The 24674-nt window shown below is 27.1% G+C and overlaps 1 protein-coding gene across 6 annotated transcripts in view; it reads right to left on the bottom strand.

Moving 5' to 3' along the window:
- Positions 1 to 24674, bottom strand: part of LOC148234179 (adenylate cyclase type 6) — a 168454-nt gene that overhangs the window by 16482 nt on the left and 127298 nt on the right. For all 6 annotated transcript variants that reach the window (XM_088187550.1, XM_088187553.1, XM_088187552.1 and 3 more), the window contains 5 exons: positions 20932 to 21298; positions 20096 to 20216; positions 19486 to 19651; positions 14320 to 14469; positions 5487 to 5608 (listed from right to left, as the gene is read on the bottom strand). In XM_088187550.1, coding sequence (XP_088043676.1) covers positions 5487 to 5608; positions 14320 to 14469; positions 19486 to 19651; positions 20096 to 20216; positions 20932 to 21298 — 926 coding nt within the window. The remainder of the gene's footprint in view (positions 1 to 5486; positions 5609 to 14319; positions 14470 to 19485; positions 19652 to 20095; positions 20217 to 20931; positions 21299 to 24674) is intronic.

The raw sequence follows: 24674 nt of genomic DNA, 5'->3' as shown, positions 1-24674 counted from the left end.
GCAAGTTTACTTTTATCTTAAAGAGCAGTCCATCGTGCCAGATTTTGTTTTCACAGTGGTGCAGTACCTTTTGTCCTTAAAATCGTGGACTTTCTCTATGGTCCCGTTGCGATGTTCTGAATGCAAATTGTGATCTGGAATGACTTCTTTCTCTTAAATTATTAGGTTTATTCAGGCTTATTGGTATATACAACGTTGTTTCTTCGAGTGGTTTTCCTGGTTTCGGTATCATTATTGAATCTGCTACTTTCGAGAACTAAGGAAAGTATTCCAGTTTTGATATGGTGATCATTTTCACATCTTTTTCCGTTTCTAATTTGCGGAGAGTATGTCATGGCTTCTTCATAGCTTTCGTTGCTTTTTGAAGCTGACAATTTTGAATCACTTTTTATTATATAACAATTTATATAATTTATGTTATAAAATATTTTGACTAAAGGTTGTTTTAGGCTATAGTCAAAGAAACTGTATTTTATATTTTGTTGCATCATAATTATAATGTAAAAAAAACTAAACCTCGTTCTATGTAATATTATAAGCTTATAAAACACAGCTTTATTTGATAATGCACATGTTTGGTACGTTCTGCCGTATGAGGATTTAGTCTACGTGTGTATATTAATAATTAGGAGAACTCACTGTGTATGGCTCGTTTGCTAGCGTTTTGTACACCATTAAATCATAGAGAGAAAACCGAATGAGAGAGATAAAAGCGAAAGAAAACTCAAAGAGCCGTATTTCAATTTGCAGAATGAGATTCTTGTTAGGAATTAATTGATAATTATAACAACAAGTATTGTGCAATACTTGACGATGTCTACGTTTATTTCTATTAATGCACATTTTTTATTAATTGTGTTTAAATCGTAACTATGTTTATAATATAAATGTATATGTATCTGTTCTCGTTTTGACTTGAGATTTAGGTGACTGCTTGGTTAGACCAAATCGCTTAGTGCGAATATGGATGAAGAAAGGTATTTAGCACGACAGTATTCAAGTCTTAGACACCTCTAATATTGAGAATTAGAACCACCCGCAGAATTTTTTAGGGGTTAGAAGTCACCACAACGATCATTAGAAACAAACATGGATTACATTCACGACAGAAGAGAGATCTTTATTATTGCGTCATTAATTATAAATATTTTACGAACCACCTAATAAGACACCCCTCGCGACACATTAATCACGCTGAAAAAAATACTCTTTATATGGAAAGGACGCGCGATAGACAAATCAGTCTAATCTGCGCAATAAATTTTACTATTATTTTTCGACTCTTGGATTACTGATCGGTGAAGTGGCCATTAGGACCGTTTCTCTTGAGAGCATAAACACATTTTGAGAGTGCTTGCAAACATCCTCATCGGCAATTTACCAGAGCTGGCTTACACAGTAGCAGAGATAAGAGATTGCATCTGTATGAGAGACACCAGAGAGTATCGCAAAAACATATCACGATATATTATAGCTGCTCCAACGAAATCACAACAGACAATACTATTATACAATTCTCCAACTTACAAGATCTGCAATTTTAATCTACTGCCTAATAGCAGCATCTACATCTCTCTATGAGTATGATCTCTCATAATTTATATATGTTTATTAAATAAACGGTAACCCGCTTATCTGGATTTTATGTAGCTGCAAAATCACGCCATTCGGCACAAAAACCAAAACAAGGGTCTTCTGATTAATCTCGATAATTCGATATTTTTTAACACATATGTATAATTGCGAAAAGTTAGGGTAAAAATCGGACAAATTGACAACGTTATTGTGCATTTTTTCATAGGAAATATTTGGGCACCGACCTTATATTTTATTCACATTTTTTAAATAAGTATACAATGATAAAAAGACCGACGTTTCTTAAAAGATCCAAGCAACACAAATAAATTAGTTTAAAGACCCTTTTAGCAAATTCTTTGTGACTGAGATTTTAAGCTACAATTTAGGGTGATCACGACAGTTTAAACAATACGAATGATTTATAATAACTTTAGGAACAAGGCATTCGAATTTTATTGTTTTAGAAAGTCTAACATTAAAAGTCTTACACGTTACATTAAGTTTTATTTTAATTTATTGTGTCTTAATAATAAAAAGGTATTTGTAGTTTCTGAAAATTATTTTGCTTTAATAAAAATTTAAAAGTAGTTGCAAACATTTTTTGTTACTACACTAACATTTTATTTAATAATAATATATATTTAATTATTTTGCAAATCGTATTATATTTCAAAATTTTTGTAACAATAAATAAGAATAATTGAACCTTATTTTTTTTTGTTGATATTTTCTCAATTTTTAATATTTTATTTTAATTCAGGGATTCCCACTAAAGCTCACGTAGTATTTCAGAGTTGTTACAGTCTTTACCACATAGTGTTTATATTCATAATAAAAGTAATATATTTTTCATATCATGATGTGAAATGAGTAAAACATAAACTCGCTAGAAATCTGCACGAAGCTCGTTAGAATAACTCGACGTTGGATCCATTACGTAATTTAATTAAACTTGTGTTTATATTGGTTTAATGCTTTTTGAAACACTGATTATATTTAATATTAAAATAGTTTTGTACAAAATGAGTAATATTGATCAAAATTATATTATTATTAAATTAAATGTAATTTCAAAAAAACATGTTGCATGTTATAGTAGGAATAATTGAACTAAGATAATTATATTTAAAAATATGCTAAAGTCTAAACCAGTGGTTCTAACCGGTGCACCGCGGTACACCAGTGCACCGCGAGCTTATTGCAAGTGCACCGCGAGAAAATTGGTAAAAACAAAAATTCCGCAAAATAGTAAAATTTTAATGTTTCAATCAATTTATATTTTATTATAGTCGTGATACCCCACAATGGATAAATTTATTACCAAACGAAATTGTGAATCAGAACAAAATATTAATGACACTGGGAGTACAAGTGGAAGAAGTAGTGAAGATGTTACTAGACATTATACGTCTCATACAAAAGAAAATATATCCAGTAAAATAAAAAAAAATAATGGACAGTATTCTGAAGAATATTTACGTTTCAGTTTTACTAGCATCAATGAGGAAGGATATCACATTCCACTATGTGTTGTATGTGGAGAAAAACTGTCCAATAGCGCGATGTATACTGACAAGTTAAATCGCCACTTCACTACGAAGCACGCCGATCTTGCATCAAAAAGTAAAGATTACTTCAAAAGATTGTTAAGCATGCAAAATAAACAAGCGAAATATTTTGAAAAAACTGTTAAAATTTCCGATAAGGCACAACTGGCGTCATACAAGATTGCTGAATTAATTGCTGTACAATTAAAACCACATACTGTAACAGAGTCTCTAATTTTACCTGCATGTTGTGAAATAGGAAAAATTATGTTTGGTGATGAAGCAAAAAAGAAAATTATGAAAATTCCTCTTTCAAACGATAAAATAAAAAAAAGAATTTTAAATATGTCGGATGATATTGAGAAAACAGTTAACGATATACTTTTCAAGCGATATTTTGTTTTACAAGTCGACGAATCTACTGACATTAGCGGTAAGGCACAAATACTAGGATTCGTTTTTTTCAGAAATGAAAACAAAATAGTGATGGTGCTCCTTCAATGGTAGGCTCATTTAAAGGATTTGTAACCCTTGTAAAGACAAGAAAACCTAATATTATATTTACGCACTGTTTTTTACATAGAGAATCTTTAGTTTCGAAAACATTACCAGCAGCACTAAAACCTGTACTAGATCAAGGTGTAAATATGGTGAATTTTATAAAATCAAGACCTTTAAAAACACGCATTTTTAAAAAACTTTGCATTTCTATGGAATCTAAGTACGAGTGTTTGCTTTTTTACACTGGTCAGGTGGTTATCTAAGGGTAATGTTTTTTGCCAATTCATAGAACTTAAGAATGAATTGTTAATTTGTTTTCGAAATGAAGGTATGGATGATTTTGTAAAATGTCTTCAGAATAATGATTGGTATGCTAAAGTGGCATATTTAGCAGATATTTTTAATTACTTAAATAACGTTAACACAAGCATTCAAGGAAAAAACGAAAAATTCATGACATCCATTGACAAATTGACAGGATTTCAGAAAAAAAGAACTCTTTCGAAAAATCGAATAATAGAAAAAAAAGTAGATATGTTTCCTTCACTTAACGTAAACATTCCCAAGGGAGTTATTTCCGCAATATTAGAACATTTAACTTTATTGGAAGAAAAAATTGCACATAATTTTCCATTCTTAAATATAGAAAATTATGACCGGATACGAAATCATCAAATTAGTCTCATTGTCGACTGATCGTAATCTAAAAATTAAATTTTCCGAAATAACTATGAAGAATTTTTGGATTACTGTCCAAGAGGAATATTCAGTTCTTTACATGAGGGCACTGAAAATTTTGTTACAGTTTTCAACATCATATTTGTGTGAGCTTGGTTTCTTAACAACAACTAATATGAAAACTAAAAAACGAGAAAAACAAAAAAAATTTAAACGAAGAATTCAGGGTAACTACATAAAATATTCGACGTAATATTTCTGATATCTGCAAAAGCCAACAAGCTCAGGTATCACATCAATTAATTTTTGATTGATCATATAAATTTTATTATGTTAAGCAGAAACGTCATTTTTGGTAAACAAAGGGGGGAAAATGCACCACTTAGATTTGCCACCCAAAGAGCACCTTTAAATATTAATACAAATATTTTTAATAAAACACGTAATTAAAAATTGGTTCTAGGGCAAAATTAACTACCTAAATTTATTTTCAATACTAAACTTTTTTATATAATTTAATTTAAAAAAATATGTAAAAAAATTGTATGTAATTTTGTATGTAACTATTATTTTTTTTAAATATGTAATAAAAATTATGTCCACATATTTTTTTCGACCTCTTAATTCTGGTGCACCGCCACTTTTTCCCATGATCAAAAGTGCACCGTGACTTTGAAAAGGTTAAGAACCACTGGTCTAAACGATAGAGAATGAAAAATTTTATTAGTGAAACTTATAATATACAAAAACACAAAACTTTTAATTTATACGAAAGTATCTAGTAATTTGAGATGATAAAACAATCGCTCACCATAAAATGACAGTAAAAAAGCACGATTGTATGGGCCTTGTCTAATAAGAAAATACAGGCAACAAAATTATGTAAACTGTGATGTGTGGTTTTAGGATGCTAATTTGTGTAGCTTCAATTAGAACTTTCTTTGAGTATATATTTTTTATCTGATTTAAACTATTTATGTTTTTATATTTAAAATAAGTATTTGCTTTCAAATATAAAAACTTAAAATAGAGAAATTTTACAAAACACAAAAGACAAACATGAGCTCATATTTTAAACAAACTATTGTATTTATTTAATTGCTCTTTGGGTGTGCTACTAATAGCAACTTATCCCATATTATTTTAAAACATATTGCAATAAACTTATATTTAGGTATTTACCTGACGTTCTCGTGTCGTTGAATGTATATTTTGTGAAATTGTTCAATCTTCGGCTTCTCAGCGATGTCAGCTTGCATTTCCATAGCTACATGACGAGGGAGTACTGAGAGTAACAGACGTTCCTAAAAAATAAAAACATATATAAATATTATTTGTATATCTTAGATACAACATATTATGTAACAAGTCTAATAAAAATTTTGATACGAAATACTAGCTAGCTATTTAGGTACTGTTAGTAAATACTGTTAAAATAAGCCATATTGTTGGATAAATATTTAATTAGAGTATCGTTGTTTTATTTAAAAGGTATTTAAAAAAGTGGTTAAATTGCAATAAAAAATAACGGAGTTAAGTTTTAATTTACCATATAGTATTTATCAACTAAAATTTTGTATTACAAACTATGCAGTATTGATTCAGTAACGAGAAATTAGGTCATTATTTTATCATAAACACTGGAAATTTATTTAAATGGCTTAAATTCCCGAATTAAATTCATTTACATATAAATTTTACGTCACGTTGTAACAAGCGTTCTTTACTCATATATGTGCATATATAAATAAGTGCCAATACAACTACTTCATAAAACTAGATTTTTTATATATTAGTGTAAAAGCATTATATTTATATAAATTTACCATCTTGAAAGTATTTTAAGATAAGCTTTTTATTTACTCCATTACTATTTATATTCATAATTAATTTAATGTGTGTCACATATATTAAATAATCAAAAAGTACCTGGGCACATTATTTTAAAAATTTATTGATGTGCATATTGACTCTATATTCCAATATTTAAAAAACGGGCTCTAAAATTTGCGATGACCATTTTTGACCAAATAAAAAATTTAGTCACAATCGATTTTTACACAAAACTAGACTTTATAAAATAAACAAGAGCTTTTATTAACATTCAAAGTAATATAAGGTCTAAATATTTTTTTTGTAGTTGAGTATGCTTAATTTTACAAATTTATATGTAAAAAAAACTTCCTCCTTATTTTTAATTTGCATATAAAAAGACCATATTAGTGTTCTTAACAACACTCAAAACGTCCAATACGGCTCAATATAGATCAATATTCTACAGTAATTCTAAATTTATTTAGTAAGTATTCTTAAATATTTTATAGATGTATATATGTACATATACATATGTATATCTATTTTTCTGTGGAATGGGTTCGCAATTGCATTATATGATATTTACTCGAGAGAAGCGAAGTGGATATTTAATTATAAAAGATATTATATTACACACAAATAGAATAAAGCGCAATATTGCAATGGTGTAGGTAGCAAAAGATCCTTTTGAGTTGCTACAGGAATTCATAAAGCCACATTTAATTACGTTGTAAGAGTGCATATAAAGTTTGATCTCACAAAAACAATTTTAATATACAATAGTTGCTTTAACTATTTAAAGCCTTACAGATTTGCTAGCAAAGGCTTAAAAGTTAATATTATTTATTAAAAAATAATATTTATATAATACATATATATTTCTTTACTTAAATTAAATTAAGACCATCGTAACCGTTTAACCCAATGCGTCACGATGGTCAAAGACTATAATTGTGACATTAAACAGGTATTGAGGAGCCGGGTGGCGACAGCCATAGGCGAGTCGGCAAGTGCGGACGTCTTAGTCCCTACGGCCATCAAAAGATCTGGCATCTGTCGTTTTTAATAATGAGTGATTCTGGTCTTTAGAAACAAAAGATTTTGACAGCATTTAAAATTTAAAATAGAAGTTACGAACCCAACTTTTATTCAAATAAAAAGTATTTGGTTATACATCATTGAAATAATTAAAAAATATTTAAAAAGCCTTTTTATTGTTCACATTCAAACAAAAAAAGCTCATGTAAATATAAGAGTAAAAATCTATATAAAAAACAACGTAACCCATTGACATCTTGAGTTACCGAGTTTCATCTTGAGTAAAGTATATGGATCTTTTAATAAATAAACGTCCCAAGCAGACGCATGCAAGTGACAGAGATTTATGTAGATAATATATGATACATGTGAGATCTGAAGCTATGGTACTAAACACCCTGGTTTTTTAGACAACCATATAAAATAATTTAAGTGTATAGAATTTGTAAACGTTGCCGGTCAATTTAAGTTGAATATAAATCTTCAAAAAAAAAATATTAGTGTATAATTTCAATATTTATCTTTATGCAAAAAAAATGTAACTAAAATCTCTGCGAAAACATTTAAAGGTTTAACATATATTTTGTTACACATTTATATATTAAATTATTAGAAATAAAATACTAGATAACCAAACGCTTGGAGAGCCCTCAAGTACATATATAACTCAAGTCAATGTAATAATTACAGTTAATACATGATTTAATTATGTTTAATCCAAACATGCCATCAGCTTTCTATAAAGCTACTATGGCAGTATTGCGCAAAATATGACAGAAGTAGTCAAGCTTAATTTATAAAAAAAACATTCAATGAGTAATTTAGCATCTTTTAGTGGCTGAGTTTTAATCAAGAATAATTAAACAAAACCGAAAAAAATAATAATATTATGCCATTTATAAGTAACATTACTGCTAAAAATAAATTTAGATTTTTTTTGATAATCCTATTGTTATTATAAATATTATTAAAAAGAAGCATTACTGCTCAAATAAAATAAGGATTTTTTTTATAATTAATTATGTATGGTTTTTAGGTATCATATTTTTATACAGCAAAAGCTTGCAAAATATTAAAAAGAAAACGTGCTCTAAGCATAAGCGTCTTAATATCACAAACAGCTTCGTGAAATTGAGTCATCTGCATAATAAACACTTGGAGCTTAAAGATCTAGATATTGACTTCCTCACGGAAATACACAAGCAAAGAAATTTCAAGCAATATTCAATGAAATGCGATAAACAGTTTGGATGTTTTTAACGCCACTCTAATTAATTTATCTAACTATATATCATAACTGATCATAAAAGTAAGTTTAAGTGGTTGAGAATATTTAATTTTAGAAGAATAATAAATTAAAAGTTGTGAAATTATTACCTTTTTACGATGTATTTCATATACGAGTGGCACCTACAAGTACAACTCGACATGTATGTTTTTCAATTACCAAAGTGTATTTTAAAACTATGTTTTAATGGTAAAATGGTAGAGCTTCTATGAATAACGTCATAATTAAAATATAAAATTCATAGGTATTTATTATTTCCCATTAGTTGTATATATATCTAAATACAATTGACGTATTCAGATAAAAAATCGTGAGTCCGTTAGATTTTTCTGATTAAATATCGTTACATATAATAAATTTAAAATTAACTTAAAATAATTGTATTTAAAATTGAAATGACTTTGGATTTGTAAATTAGATTATTATATAAAATATTTAATAAATTGTATTGCCGAAAAAAAAACTAAGAAATATACAGACGAAAATAAACTTAATTGGTAATTATTATATGTATCCGTTTAGGCCTAAATTGTCTTCCTGCCACCTCGAAGCTGATAAGGGTTATCACGTAAGATAAAAGAAGCAATATTGCTTAACAAAAGTCTTTAATGAAAAATGGAAAACATACACACAATGTAGAAATATGGCAGTCAAAGTATTAAGAATGGCTAAAAAAAAATGGTATGAAAAATTGATGGATGAAATACAAAATGATCCAAATAAGATGTGGAAATCAATAAAACAATTACTTAATCCAACTCAGCAAAACGACATAATAAAAATGGAAATTAATGGAAATATATATCAAGATCCTTATATAATAGCAGAAAAAATGAATACATATTACATTGAGAGCATAGAAGAAATTGTGAATTCAATACCAAGGATAAGTAATTTAGTACAATATAATAATAAAGCAATAATTGTAAAATTTAGTAAATTTAAATCAGTATCATTAGATGAAATTCATAACATAATATGTAAATTTAAAAAAGGAACTAGTACTGATGAACTAGATATAAATATAATTAAAGAAACATGGGAAATAATAGGAACTAAATTAAATTATTTAATAAATAAAGCACTCTCCTTAGGAGAAATGCCTGAAAATTTAAAAATTGCTACTATTGTACCTATACCTAAAATAAAAAATAGTAAAAAAGTTGGAGAAATGAGACCAATCAACATGCTACCGTGTATAGAAAAAATAATAGAAGAAGTAGTAATCAAACAATTAAAGGAATTTATTACTTCTCAAAACATAATATGTGAACAACAATCGGGATTCAGAGAAAAGCATTCGACTGAAACTGCATTACAAGTAGTGATAAATGATTGGCTGTTGGCTAAGGATACAAACAAAATCATTGGAGCAGTTTTCTTGGATTTCAAGAGAGCCTTCGAAACAATAGACAGAAAAATAATGTTAAAGAAATTGGAGAGTATAGGTATAAGTGATAAAGTTTTAAGATGGTTTAATATTTACTTATATAAAAGAAAACAAAAAGTTAAAATAAATAATGTATATTCTGAAGAGAAATTAGTGTCTTATGGAGTACCACAAGGGTCTAAATTGGGACCATTGTTATTTGTTTTGTATATTAATGATATAGTTAATAACGTGAAAAAATGTAAAATTCATCTATTTGCGGATGACACATTAATGTATTGCATAGGTGATAACATTAAAGAAATTGTAAATAATTTAAATAATGAATTAAGTATATTAGAAATATGGTTAAAGAATAATGTACTTAAATTAAATGAGAATAAAACTAAATGTATGTTTATTAATTATAAAAATGTGTTAGATAATAGTACCAAAATAGTAATAAATAACTCTAGTATAGAAATAGTGGATAATATAAAATATTTAAGAGTAATTGTTGATACAAAATTAAATTTTAAAGAACATTGTAATTACATATTAAAAAAAATTAGTAGAAAAATAGGTTTATTATCTAGATTAAGAAATATATTAAGTATAAATACAAAAAAAATAATTTACAATAGTATAATATTGCCCCATTTTAATTATTGTGCAACACTATTAAATATGTTGAATAAATTAGATAAACAAATGTTGCAAAAATTACAAAATAGGGCAATGAGAGTAATCTTAAATAAAAATAGATTAACTAATTGTAAAAGTATGATTGATAGATTAGAATGGTTGAATGTTCAAGAAATATTGAGTATGAATGTTTTAGTATTTATATATAAGTCAGAAAATAATATGTTACCAAAATATTTTAATAAGTATTTAATAAGAAATAAAGATGTACATAAATATAATACTAGAAATAAAGAAAATTTAAAGATAATTAAGTATAAGAAAACGAGTACGGCTAGGGGAATTATGTACGGAGGTTGTGATTTATATAATAGTCTTCCAAGAGAAATCCGAAACAGCAAAAATAAAACGGGTTTCATAAATGGAATAAAAAAACACCTTCGTACATATAGAAATAAATTATAATATTAAGACTTTATTATTGTATATTTTTATATTTTCTTTCTGTTATGTATTTTTTATATACTTTTATATATGTTTACTAAATTTGTTAGATGTAAAGATTAGCTATTAGGCTAAATAAATTAATAAAATAAATAATAACAAAAGTTAATATTTGCTTATACTTTTCGCTTTAAGGTAAGCTTGAATAATTTTACCAAAACTATATCATTTTAAATTTGACGCTTCGAAAGCTTAAAAATTTTTAATGAAGTAATTGTAAACAAATCAAATTAAATGGTTTGTAATTATTAAACCGAAAAAAATATTTTAATAAATTGACTACACGATTATACAACATAATCTTTGTTTTGAGAATATTTTTATTAGCTTATAGTTAATTTGGTTCTTTGATCTTAAATATCAGATATGCAAAAAAATACTTTATATATTTTAGGTCAACACAAATTATTTTATGCAGGTTAAAAAAATATTTAATTTTACGTTTTGTATGCTTCATACAGGAAAAAATGAGCACTATCTCTAAATAAGATATCATAAACAGTATTTTTGTAGTGTAGTTATACATTTGTAAAAGTCTAATGAAGACACTTACAAAAATATTTATAAAAATTACTTATTTGAATTCATTGCTATAATATATATAGATTATATCTGAAAGTTTGCAAGTAAGCAATGTTAACTGTGAATCTGAGAATTTCTCAATTTTTTCTTATTACTCGTTTTTTGAAAAATTTTAGAAACAATGCTTAAATACAATAAAAATAAATTGAATTGTTAATGATATAATAACAATAAGCAAATTTGTAACACGGCTAATTATGACTTAATTAGTAGCTAAATTATGTTTTTTTAATATAATTACAAAAAGTTTGGCGCTCAGTTTACTCTGAGCGCCAAAGGTGTTTATCTCATACATAATCCTACAGATACTTTTAAATTAATATTGTAATTTACAGCAATTAAATGATGCATTATCTATGATAAAAAAACACATATACTAAAAACGAACGAAATTTTTCAGTTGCGAATGATTTTGTAACAAATTCAATTAGGTAACTAAACGTTGAATGCGTTTTGTCTTATTAATCACCACTTTAAAATAAATAAATAGATACATTTATACGTTTTAATTTAATATTATTATTATTTTAGTGTTTTCGTGTGTAAAATAATAATCTAAATAAAATATGTCTGTAAACACATCTGTTAATTAAAAATTACGTATCAATTTATATTTTTTTTTTTTTGTATAAAATTATTAGAAATTTTCTTAGAATTCTTGAGAATTTTTTTTAGTGAAAAATATGAAATCATTTTCATTAGGATATGAAATATAACTAGAAATCTGAAATACAGTCGTTGTTTTCGACGAACTGAAATATGTATGAACAAACGTGGCTATGGATTAAGATTGCGAATCCCATTGTAGAATTAACTGAAACTATCTTTTAAATTATACGAGCGAGCGTTTTGTCCGCAGGATTATTTTCTCGATTATTCATAGCTTTTACATATATAGGTTTTTGTTCGTTAATGCTCCGCTTCGTTTCTGTAGGGCAGATATGGTGAATTTTTTATGTTCGCCTGCCAAAGAAATAAAAAAAAATGTCGAGCTGCTAACGTGTCGGGTATATTTTTAAAAGCATCTGTAGCAAATACAACTACTATTAAAGCCAGTGGTTTGTAAAATATTAAAGCTTGCAAATATGGCATTTTCTCTCAACCTGAGATTTATTTATGATGTGCTCTTTTTCGACTACCGTGTCTCTATGTGAGTACTTTTGTTTAGCTCTGCTATACCCGCTGCATATAAACAACAGATATTTTTTGTAGCCAGTTTAGCGTCCTCAGAAAAAAGTTCAGCATTTTCAAGCCTACGTATACATATTGCTGTATTTCAAGACTGTTTTAATTATTTTACTATACGGATTTATTATTGAAATAAAAATTTAATTTTCTCACAATTTATTTTTGTGTAAATAACAATGAAAAATATTTGCGTTTACACAAAGTTTAAATTTCAGTTACAACGGCTTCTGTGTATCCAAACATAAAGTAAACACTTTGCTACTAAAAGATCTATAAAACTACATCAATGCGATTTCTCGTTAATCATGCTTGAACAATACAGAAGGGGAGGAATTTAAGAGTGTATAACGGTGAGCTTATCGAACGTTTATACTAAAAGTAGGTTGCCTTGTATTATTAAAAAGTCAGTCAACAGTTTCTCGACCTGGCGTTCTTTTATATCAAACTGATTAATACATATCGGAACATAAACAAAATTGTTCTTTTAGCAATTGTCTTTTATTTATGCTGTGTTCGACTAATGTTTCCGAAAAGATACAAGACCGTATGTGTCTATAAAATATTGTAGAATATTTATTTTGAGTACTAAAATATAAAATTGTATTATTTCAATATTAACAATGAATATAAAACGTATATAATGAAAAATATGATATTGTTTTTTACAGCTTTTAGTAGAAAACTTAAACTTTGATCGCTTAATTGGCTGTAAGTTATAAAATTTATAAAAAATTGAGAGATTGGAACGTTATGCTATAGATAGTATAAAACACAGTATTAATAATATATACATCTAGACAATGCTTTATACGATATGTTCCTAATGAATTCTACGTCAAACATTGGTTTTGGGACGAAAATGTCGCATCTGTTTGATTTGGAAGATTAAAGAGGTTTTCGCTCTTTTGTCGTAGAATAACGCCGCTACGCTGTAGTCGCGTAGTATATATAGGGTAACGATAAGGTTCGATGTGGCTCATTTGCAAGGTCCTCAAATTTCCCAAACACACTAGTATGGGTCATGTTCGATGACACACAATACCTGGTAGTAATTATGCTAGAGAAAATAGTTAATTTTCCGTCGAGCTCTCCGGAAACCTTAATTATCTTTAGTGAAATTCTCGGAACCAATTATTATTTGAGTCCTTTTCACTCTCTTTTTTATACCTTTCTAGAGGATGATCCATTGATATATTATAATAAAGAATTATGTTTATTTGATATAAATATATGTTTGAATTTGTGTAGTAATTTATCAGCACTTACTAATACTACCCTGGATTGTTCGGTTATATAAAATTGGATAGTGACAATGCTAATTCACCACACCGTCTTTAATACGTGATGTAATCTGATAATAAACATATGGATTTCAACCCTCTTGAGTATTAAGATGTGTTACACGTGTAATCAATTTTCTTTGAGCAAACATATTGAATTATATAAATATGCAGAAACAGTGAATTTATTAATTTATTAGCTTTAATTAAGGAGCTAATAATACAATTTGGGACAATAATCTATAATATTGGGGCGGTATATATTAGCTTATAAGTTTATTAATTAAAATAAAATAAAAGCCTTACCTGCTGTTGGTTGCCTCTTTTCATAATAAGTCTTTCTTTGATGCAGGCTCTGGTCAATTCAAATGATTTCCTATGAGAAATTTCTCTGCTGTAGTGTACGACGACTCCACACAAGTTGATGCAAATAAATAGTAACAGGTTGCAGAACACCTACAATAGTAAAATATGTTTTAAATATTATAAAATAAAATAAATTAATATAAAAACGGCGTATTGAAGTCTTGTAATAACATAATAATTTTACATTGCTTATTGTGAATTTAAAATAAAATATCAATACAACGAAATAGCGTAACGCTAAATTAAAATTCCACCATATTACCCAAGAATAGATATAAAAAATATATTATTTTACTGAGCATGTTTCTTGTGTATTGTTAAAAAAGGTTGGCAAATATACATGAATTCTAATAATATAAATTATTGGAGGTAAAGCAAAGATACGCAAGTACCTATATATCGTATAAGTTGAAATTGAAACTGAATTTTTGTATTGAAATATTATTATTATATCGCATTTCTCCATAACGGAGTCAATGTGAATAAAAAACTGAAATCTAATATTTGGTTCCAAAAATATGTATGTAAATACAAAATATAATATTTATTTTATAATAAAGTTGACAAACAACCTAAATAAACATTTTCAACAATGTTTTATTATAAAATTATTTTTTAATATATAACATGAATTATTCTTCAAAACAGCGAACAGTAGGATCGATAAACTGTCGTCTTATTCGTACAAATATTTTTTTTTCACAGAAAAAGTCGTTTCTAGTGTATCTATAATGGATTTTAGTCAATAATCAGATACATTTCTACGTGAATATTGAAATTTAAATAGTTAAAAAAAGGGGAGAGTTGCATTATTAAGTGAATATTATGATAGTATATTGTGATGTATAATAAAATAGTATAAAAGGTCAGGCTCTTTTGCTAATTTTAAATTATGGTGGCAATTTGTGGCACATCAACCGACACAATATTCTCCTGTGGGATAAGCCGTAAATTTGCTGTTTTACTTTAATAAAATGGCTTACAAACAAGGCCTCAGAATTTTTGTCGAGTCAAAGCTTTAATGCAATTCTAAGAGCTCTTTAAGTGGTTTTTACGCAATATAAAACACAATTAGGGGCTAATATGCATTATGATTTATTATTAATATTACCAAGCTTACATTTTATAGGATCATACTAATTACTAAAACAGTTTTATTTTTTATCTATTTAAGTTAATTAAACTATCGATAACGACTTTTTTCATTTGCTAAGCGTCTTACAAATATAGTAGACTTTCGTATAAATTGAGTTTCTACAACGCGCTAAAGATATTGCGACAACTTTTTTAATATAACGCGATTCTCTAACGCGGTGTTCCAATATTTAATAAGCAAAGAATACAAAAGCTGACTTGATTTCGAGTTAGAAACCCTTTAAAGTAATTTCGATTATTATAGGTACAAATTTACCAATGATATGTTAAGTGAAATTAGATTAAAAACGATCTTTCACCGTGAAAATATTGTGCTTGAGTGCGCAAAGCTTATCAATCGAAATCAGTATTTTTTTTACTTGTATGCTTTTATCAACATTATTTTAACGCTAAAAAATATCTGCTAGATATTTAATTGCTGAAGAACATGGAAAATTTGTTAAATTTTTGCTGTGTGAACAAATGTAATAATCGTATGGCAGTATGTACACAGATTTAATACTCTTTCTCTTATAAATCATCTAAATTACGTGTGTATAATAAGTGTTTTACATAATTGACACAATTTGATCAAGAACTATTTTGGAATCTCGACTTATCGATTTAACAATTAAACTTTTCTGTATGATGTGAACAACAATCGGGATTCAGAGAAAAGCATTCCACTGAAACTGCATTACAAGTAGTGATAAATTATTGGCTGTTGGCTAAGGATACAAACAAAATCATTGGAGCAGTTTTCTTGGATTTCAAGAGAGCCTTCGAAACAATAGACAGAAAAATAATGTTAAAGAAATTGGAGAGTATAGGTATAAGTGATATAGTTTTAAGATGGTTTAATAATTACTTATATAAAAGAAAACAAAAAGTTAAAATAAATAATGTATATTCTGAAGAGAAATTTGTGTCTTATGGAGTACCACAAGGGTCTAAATTGGGACCATTGTTATTTGTTTTGTATATTATTGATATAAAAAAATGTAAAATTCATCCATTTGCAGATGACACATTAATGTATTGCATAAGTGATAACATTAAAGAAATTGTAAATAATTTAAATAATGAATTAAGTGTATTAGAAATATGGTTAATAAATAATGTACTTAAATTAAATGAGAATAAAACTAAATGTATGTTTATTAATTATAAAAATGTGTTAGATAGTAGTACCAAAATAGTAATAAATAACTCTAGTATAGAAATAGTGGATAATACAAAATATTTAGGAGTAATTGTTGATACAAAATTAAATTTTAAAGAACATTGTAATTACATAATAAAAAAAATTAGTAGAAAAATAGGTTTATTATCTAGATTAAGAAATATATTAAGTATAAATACAAAAAAAATAATTTACAATAGTATAATATTGCCCTATTTTAATTATTGTGCAACACTATTAAATATGTTAAATAAATTAGACAAACAAATGTTGCAAAAATTACAAAATAGGGCAATGAGAGTAATCTTAAATAAAAATAGATTAACTAATTGTAAAAGTATGATTGATAGATTAGAATGGTTGAATGTTCAAGAAATATTGAGTATGAATGTTTTAGTATTTATATATAAGTTAGAAAATAATATGTTACTAGAATATTTTAATAAGTATTTAATAAGAAATAAAGATGTACATAAATATAATACTAGAAATAAAGAAAATTTAAAGATAATTAAGTATAAGAAAACGAGTACTGCTAGGGGAATTATGTACGGAGGTTTTGATTTATATAATAGTCTTCCAAGAGAAATCCGAAACAGCAAAAATATAACGGGTTTCAAAATGGAATAAAAAAACACCTTCGTACATATAGAAATAAATTATAATATTAAGACTTTATTATTGTATATTTTTATTTTTTCTTTCTGTTATGTATTTTTTATATATTTTTATATATGTTTACTAAATTTGTTAGATGTAAAGATTAGCTATTAAGCTAAATAAATTAATAAAATAAATAAATAAAATAATAAATAAAAAGCAATACTTTGTATTGCTTTTTATACAGAAAAGAGTGCTGTATAAAAAGCAATACTTTGTATTTAGAGTAATACTTTTGCAAACATCATCGAAATTAAAGCAATAATCTGACAGTGAAGGAGATTGAAAAAATGACACCATATGGCATTTTCCAACCATAAAAAGCAGAAGTAGGGTTGACGTAAGTCCATTTACAAAAATAATTTTAATCACTCCGTCCGCAATAGATCTAATGCATTTAAGATATAATCTGCATAAAGCAAAACAACACTTGAATTTGTAACTTTCGTTCATTCATTTAAGGCATTGATAAATATCGCAAAGCACAGAGGGCACAGATTGGACCCTATAAGAACGCTCAAAGGCATGAAAATTTATTTCAGCATTCAGCAGCCAAAAGCTACAAACTATTTAAGATCACTTAAAAATCATATGAGCAACCGAGTTGTATCTTAATATAATTAATTCGCTGCAACTAGTAATATAATAAGCCATAAAATCAGTATCCTATATTTAAAAACAATTTACACTGGAGCTTAATTGAAATTTGACACTGTTATTTGCAATTTTCTTAAATTACCTTTATAAATACAATTTTGTATTTGAAGTGTTATCTATAATTAATTAATTATTTATCTCTGAACTCAAAGAGCTATTGAGGGCGCGATGGAATTTGTAAACGTCAAAAACAGCCGTCTGAGTTTGCTCCGGTGGTTTTAAAAACGAGAAGATGATGGCTGAGTAGCTTAATCAAAAGTTTTGTATGAAACTAATCAGGTTATTAATTCAGAGAAGAAAGTTAAACAATATGCATTAGTTTCTTTACATATTGCAGTTGATCAGACTATGGCGAAAAAGTTGTACAATTTATTTTATTATTAATATAATAAAATATAATTTATAGAATCAGAGTCGAAATTTTATGTTAAAATATGTTGTAAAATGCAAATGCAAATAAAATTTTAATTTTAATAATTGACAGAAAAATATGATTTTATTTATTAAATATCTGTTAAAATGACGTACATAAATAGCAAAATTTTTTTCTGAAAAAGGTGCAGTAAACCAAAAAATTTAAGATGCTACGATTTAGAGTAAATACTGCTTGATTTATTAATTCAAAGCTTTAAATTAATTAAAAGAAATATCTACAAATTATTGCTTTCGATATTTGTTGATATGTACAATATATTTAATCGTGAGTTTTTTATTTGACGTTTATTTATTTCAGGTGATATATAACTATATATTTTTCATATTAAGCTGAGCCGCATAATATAACACAATTTAAAATAAAAAAAATTGCTGCCCATTTTCTTTACATGATATTATACTTATAACCAAATTTTAAACATTAAACAATACTATTTTTTTATATTCTACACTTATTGAAATGTGAAGTTTTTTTACAATAAGGATATTATACATTTGAATGACGCCTGTTCAGAAATAAAACACGAACGTAATATAAAATATATACACAAAGACGTGGAGTTATTTTATTACGCGTTTCAATTCAACCACTGCCTTAAGGCAAACATAATAAAATCATGATTTAGAAAATTAATGTTACGGTTTGGGATGTGAAATATTTTAATTTAAAAAAATAACTAGCTTATTTTGAGGTAGTAAATATCAACGTAAAAACTGTAGTTTTAGAGTGATTTGTATTGATATCTGCTTAGATGTTGTGCTTTACATTATATAATACAATGAGACTATAATTAGCCCATAGAACTATAAGAAAGAAGTATGCGAGGTTTTATACGGGTTAAAATGTAACACGAAACCTTTTGTCGTAGTTGTTTTGAAGATTTAATGTATAGAGCCCGTTAAATATCAACGTCAATCTATATATTATCAAAATAGAGTAAGATATTCGATTACATAATCAAACTTCGCTTTAAACAATATAATCATTTTTAATTATCATGAAAATATAAAAAAAATAAAATATATTATCGACTAACCTGTTCCCACAAAAACTCCGTTTCGGAATTCAAGTAAAATTGCAAACTCAGATGAACGACGGTCATGATGATTGCGTAGATCAATCCTTCGTGAATTCTAAGCGGTAGGAGGGTGTAGCAAATAAACATCATCATCATTGTGATACCCATACCGACAAAAGGAGACCTATGATACATATAAAATAAGAAACTTTTGAGATAACTCGACGCTATTTATTTTTAAACAAATTATATAAAAAAGGCATTATACGGGATACATTAAAAATATATATATATATATAACACGTTAATTCATTTTAAAATAAACAGCACAATTAATTTAGTTTAAGTTACATTTAGGAGCTTAACATTTGTAATTATCTGGTTTTATTCCCATAGGCCATATCCGGTTCGCTACTAATTTAATCCTTACCGCGAGATAAGGATAGATTTTACATTTTAAAATGTATACACTGTTGAGTTTCGCCGTCAAAGGTAGTTATAATAATATTGTATAACCGAGAAACATTAAAAATTGTGCAGCAGATTAGCTAAAGTTAATTGGATTTTTTTAATTAAATTCTTCCTTGACAAAGTTAATAATAGAGCAGGTACGGTTTTATATAATCACCTGGTCGAGTTGAACATGATCATAATGAATTCGCATATTCCAAAGGTAGCTGCTACGATGTACGATCCTGTCAGCAAGTAAACTTCGTTTGTTGCGGGACGATAGAGATAAGCAATATGAACTGAAATAAAATACGAAGCATTAATTTAATATTTTTACTTAGTATGAATAAATTATGATAATACATTAATTGTCATCATAATATGGTAAAAATGAAAGAAAGATTTCTTTATAATACAACATAAAACTTTTATTTATAGAGCAGTCATTCGATTAAATAAATATGATAATATAAGCTAATTAGTCTTAAAAGTAAGTAAAGTATGTTTGAATAATACATAAAAAATGGCACTTTGTTAGTTTAGAGACAACATCTGGGGCTAGATATATAACAAAACTAATATATAGAAAAATTACAGATACAACAAGCTGATTTTAACATAAAATAAATTGTCTAAGAATAGAGATGATCAAGAATTAAAAGATTTATTATTCTTTGACAGTATCAGCTTAGCACTTGATAAATGCATTATTATCATTAAAATTACAGTAATATTTATTAATGAATATTATAAGCAATCACTAAATATTCTATAAATTAACAATATGTATGGTAATACAAGAGTGGTTAAAACTATTCTTTGTGAAAAGAGATGTTCGAATATTTAATACAAACTTAATACGCAACGCGGAATCTGTAATACACCTACCACTCAAATATAACGATTGTGATTAAGTTTAGCTTTATATAAAATATATTAAAATTAGATTATCTCAAAAAGTGCATATTTTTGTTTGCCCTTAATATTCTCAACACGACAGATTCTTATACTTACAGATGTAAATTATCATGGAAACTCCAAGCACAATCGACACAATGATGTAGCCGTTTTTCATTGAGTAATAATTGTCCATAACCTTTTCTATTTCTTCTAGAAGCTTTGGGTCCTTTATGATTGATTGATCTTTCATCTTGGTGATAATTTCAGATACGATTTCAACAGTAGTATATGCCGGGTCAGTCTTGACATTGCGAATTTTTATCATTTTGCCTAGGTACTCGTCGGTTGCGGACTTCGTTAGCGACATAAATATCAACTGAGAAATACCGACGGACAGTGAGACAAACACAAGGAAGATCAGCAAATGGGTCATATTATGCTGATTAAGACGCAGGTGGTAGCGTTGGTACAACATCTCGACCTGTGAATAAAAATATGATTCAATAAAATATCATTCATTTAACAAGTTATCGTCTCATTTATATATTATTAGTTTTATTCAATATAATTCTTAATACTGATTTCTATTTATATCAATGTGTACTTAATATATGTTCATTATTAATAATTCTTTAATTAAATTAAAATCTCATTGGAACTTCAATGTGTGATAGACCGATAGCTAAAAAACGCGTAATATTTTTATTTCTTACAAATATTCTTATTATACATAGCTTTACAAAACATAAATAAACCATTAGTTGCTTATAATAATATATAATGATGATTAAATATCTATGCATCTTTTTTATGTAATACAATGTAGCGCAAACCGCGAGAAATAGCAATTAAAAATATAGTTCAAGTACAAGAAATTTCTTACTTGTAATATTTGGTAATCACTTCATTGTAAAATATCCAGTATATTTATTCTTAGCAAGCGTAAATGATTGTCGAAAAGTTTAAATATATTGGGTTAACATGCATGAAAGTTTAGGGTCCATCCATCCCTTGCGACGGTCGTAGATCAGAAATAAGCATATATTTTATATGATATTTACATTTTAATATACATGTGTATAAATACACATATGTAATAAAATTATATATAAATTATTAAATCACGATGAATCCTGATATTTCAAAAATAATACTACAAATTTATTGTGCTACAGTGTGCTGTTTAGATTTGATAAAATCAATTAGCTTTTTCTTCATCGAGCAATTACTATGTTTTGTTATCTTAACATACTATATTTGCATATTTAGGCTGTAAAACATCCATTCATAAATTAGTAGTTTTAATAGAAATGCCGCAATATTTACAGTCATTTGACGAACCCCATAACGGCAAATTATTTTAGTATAATAAAAAATAGCGTTTATTATTGCTTTCAATGTATTTTTAAATTGTAGCATTCGTTAAAAATGTATATTTAAAGCTTAAAGTTGTAATGATAATTTATTATTTCAGGTAATGCAATGTTCTGATTATCTTTTGAAGATATTCCATCATACACAAGACGATGGTCATACAAAACAAATTACACGTAATGTAAGGAGCGAATGTATTTTTAATACATTTATTTTAATAATATAAATAATTTTATAAGCATACCAATTATATATACTATACGTGTTAGTGATGTATAATCATTGTCATGCTTGAAGTTTGTCATTAGCTACAATTAAATAAAAAATAAAAATATAAAATAAATCGTCCATGGTTATAACTTAAAGAAAAAAACTAAAAAGCTTTTACAATTTAAGCAAAAGAAAAAGGAAAGTATAGGACGAAAAAAATGCTTCGAGAGTTAATTTTAGTACATTTTACTAAAAAACTGGAACTATCAATATGTTTATTTTAGACTCTAAGGCAGTGGTTCTTAACCGGTGCACCGCAAGAAAATTGGTAAAAACAAAAAATCCGCAAAATAGTAAAATCTTAATGTTTCAATCAATTTATATTTTATTATAGTCGTGATACCCCACAATAGATAAATTTATTACCAAACGAAATTGTGAATCAGACCAAAATATTAATGACACTGGGAGTACAAGTGGAAGAAGTAGTGACGATGTTACCAGTAAAATAAAAATAAAATAATGGACAGTATTCTAAAGACTATTTTCGTTTCAGTTTTACTAGCATCAATGAGGAAGGATATCACATTCTACTATGTGTTGTATGTGGAGAAAAACTGTCCAATAGCGCGATGTATCCTGACAAGTTAAATCGCCACTTCACTACGAAGCACGCCGATCTTGCATCAAAAAGTAAAGATTACTTCAAAAGATTGTTAAGCATGCAAAATAAACAAGCAAAATATTTAGAAAAATTTGGTAAAATTTCCGATAAGGCACAACTGGCGTCATACAAGGTTGCTGAATTGATTGCTGTACAATAAAAACCACATACCTGCATGTTGTGAAATAGAAAAAATTATGTTTGGTGATGAAGCAAAAAGGAAATTATGATACAATAAAAAAATTAATTAAACATGTCGGATGATATTGAGAAAACAGTTAACGATAAACTTTCCAAGCGATATTTTGTTTTACAAGTCGACGAATCTACTGATATTAGCGGCAAGGCACAAATACTAAGATTCGTTCGTTTCATAAATGAAAACAAAATAATGAATCAATATCTATGCTGCAAAGAACTTACCAAGCATACGACAGGACATGATATTTTGATCTTATTCATTCATATTTAGAACAATTTAAAATATCATGAGTGTTATGTGTAGGAATTTGTATGGATGGTGCTCCTTCAATGGTAGGCTCATTTAAAGGATTCGTAACCTTTGCAAAGACAAGAAAACCTAATATTATATTTACGCACTGTTTTTTACATAGAGAATCTTTAGTTTCGAAAACATTACCAGCAGCACTAAAACCTGTACTAGATCAAGTTGTAAATATAGTGAATTTCATAAAATCAAGATCTTAAAAACACGCATGTTAAAAAAACCTTGCATTTCAATGGAAGCTATGTACGAGTGTTTGCTTTTTCACACTGAAGTCAGGTGGTTATCTAAGGGTAAAGTTTTATGCCGATTCATAGAACTTAAGAATGAATTGTTAATCTTTTTTCGAAATGAAGGTATGGATGATTTTGTAAAATGTCTTCAAAATAATGATTGGTATGCTGAAGTGGCATAGTTAGCAAATATTTTTAATTACTCATATAACGTTAACACAAGCATTCAAGGAAAAAACGAAAAATTTATGACATCCATTGACAAATTAACAGGATTTCGGAAAAAAATAATTCTTTGGAAAAATCGAATAATAGAAAAAAAAGTAGATATGTTTCCTTCACTTAACGAAAACATTCCCGAGGGAGCTATTTCCGCAATAATAGAACATTTAACTTTATTAGAAGAAAAGATTACACATTATTTTCCATCCTTAAATATAAAAAATTATGACCGGATACGAAATCATCAAATTAATCGACTGATCGTACTCTAAACATTAAATTTTCCGAAATCACTATGAATAATTTTTGGATTACTGTCCAAGAGGAATATTCAGTTCTTTACATGAAGGCATTGATAATTTTGTTTCAGTTTTCAACATCATATTTGTGTGAGCTTGGTTTCTCAACAACAACTAATATGAAAACTAAGAAACGAGAAAGACAGAAAAAAAATTAAACGAAGAATTCAGGGCAACTATATCAAATATTCGATCTAATATTTCTGATATCTGCAAAAGCCAACAAGCTCAAGTATCACAATAATTAATTTTTGATTGATCAAATAAATTTCTGAGGTTAAGCAGGAACGTCATTTTTGGTAAACAAAGGGGGGAAAATGCACCACTTAGATTTGCCACCCAAAGAGCAC

Source organism: Plectrocnemia conspersa, unplaced genomic scaffold, assembly GCF_051122295.1.
Source record: "Plectrocnemia conspersa isolate PC_06_02 unplaced genomic scaffold, ASM5112229v1 ptg000006l, whole genome shotgun sequence".
Lineage (NCBI taxonomy): Eukaryota > Metazoa > Arthropoda > Insecta > Trichoptera > Polycentropodidae > Plectrocnemia > Plectrocnemia conspersa.
Note: the sequence above shows the minus strand (reverse complement) of the source record. Positions and strands in the feature narration are given on the sequence as shown.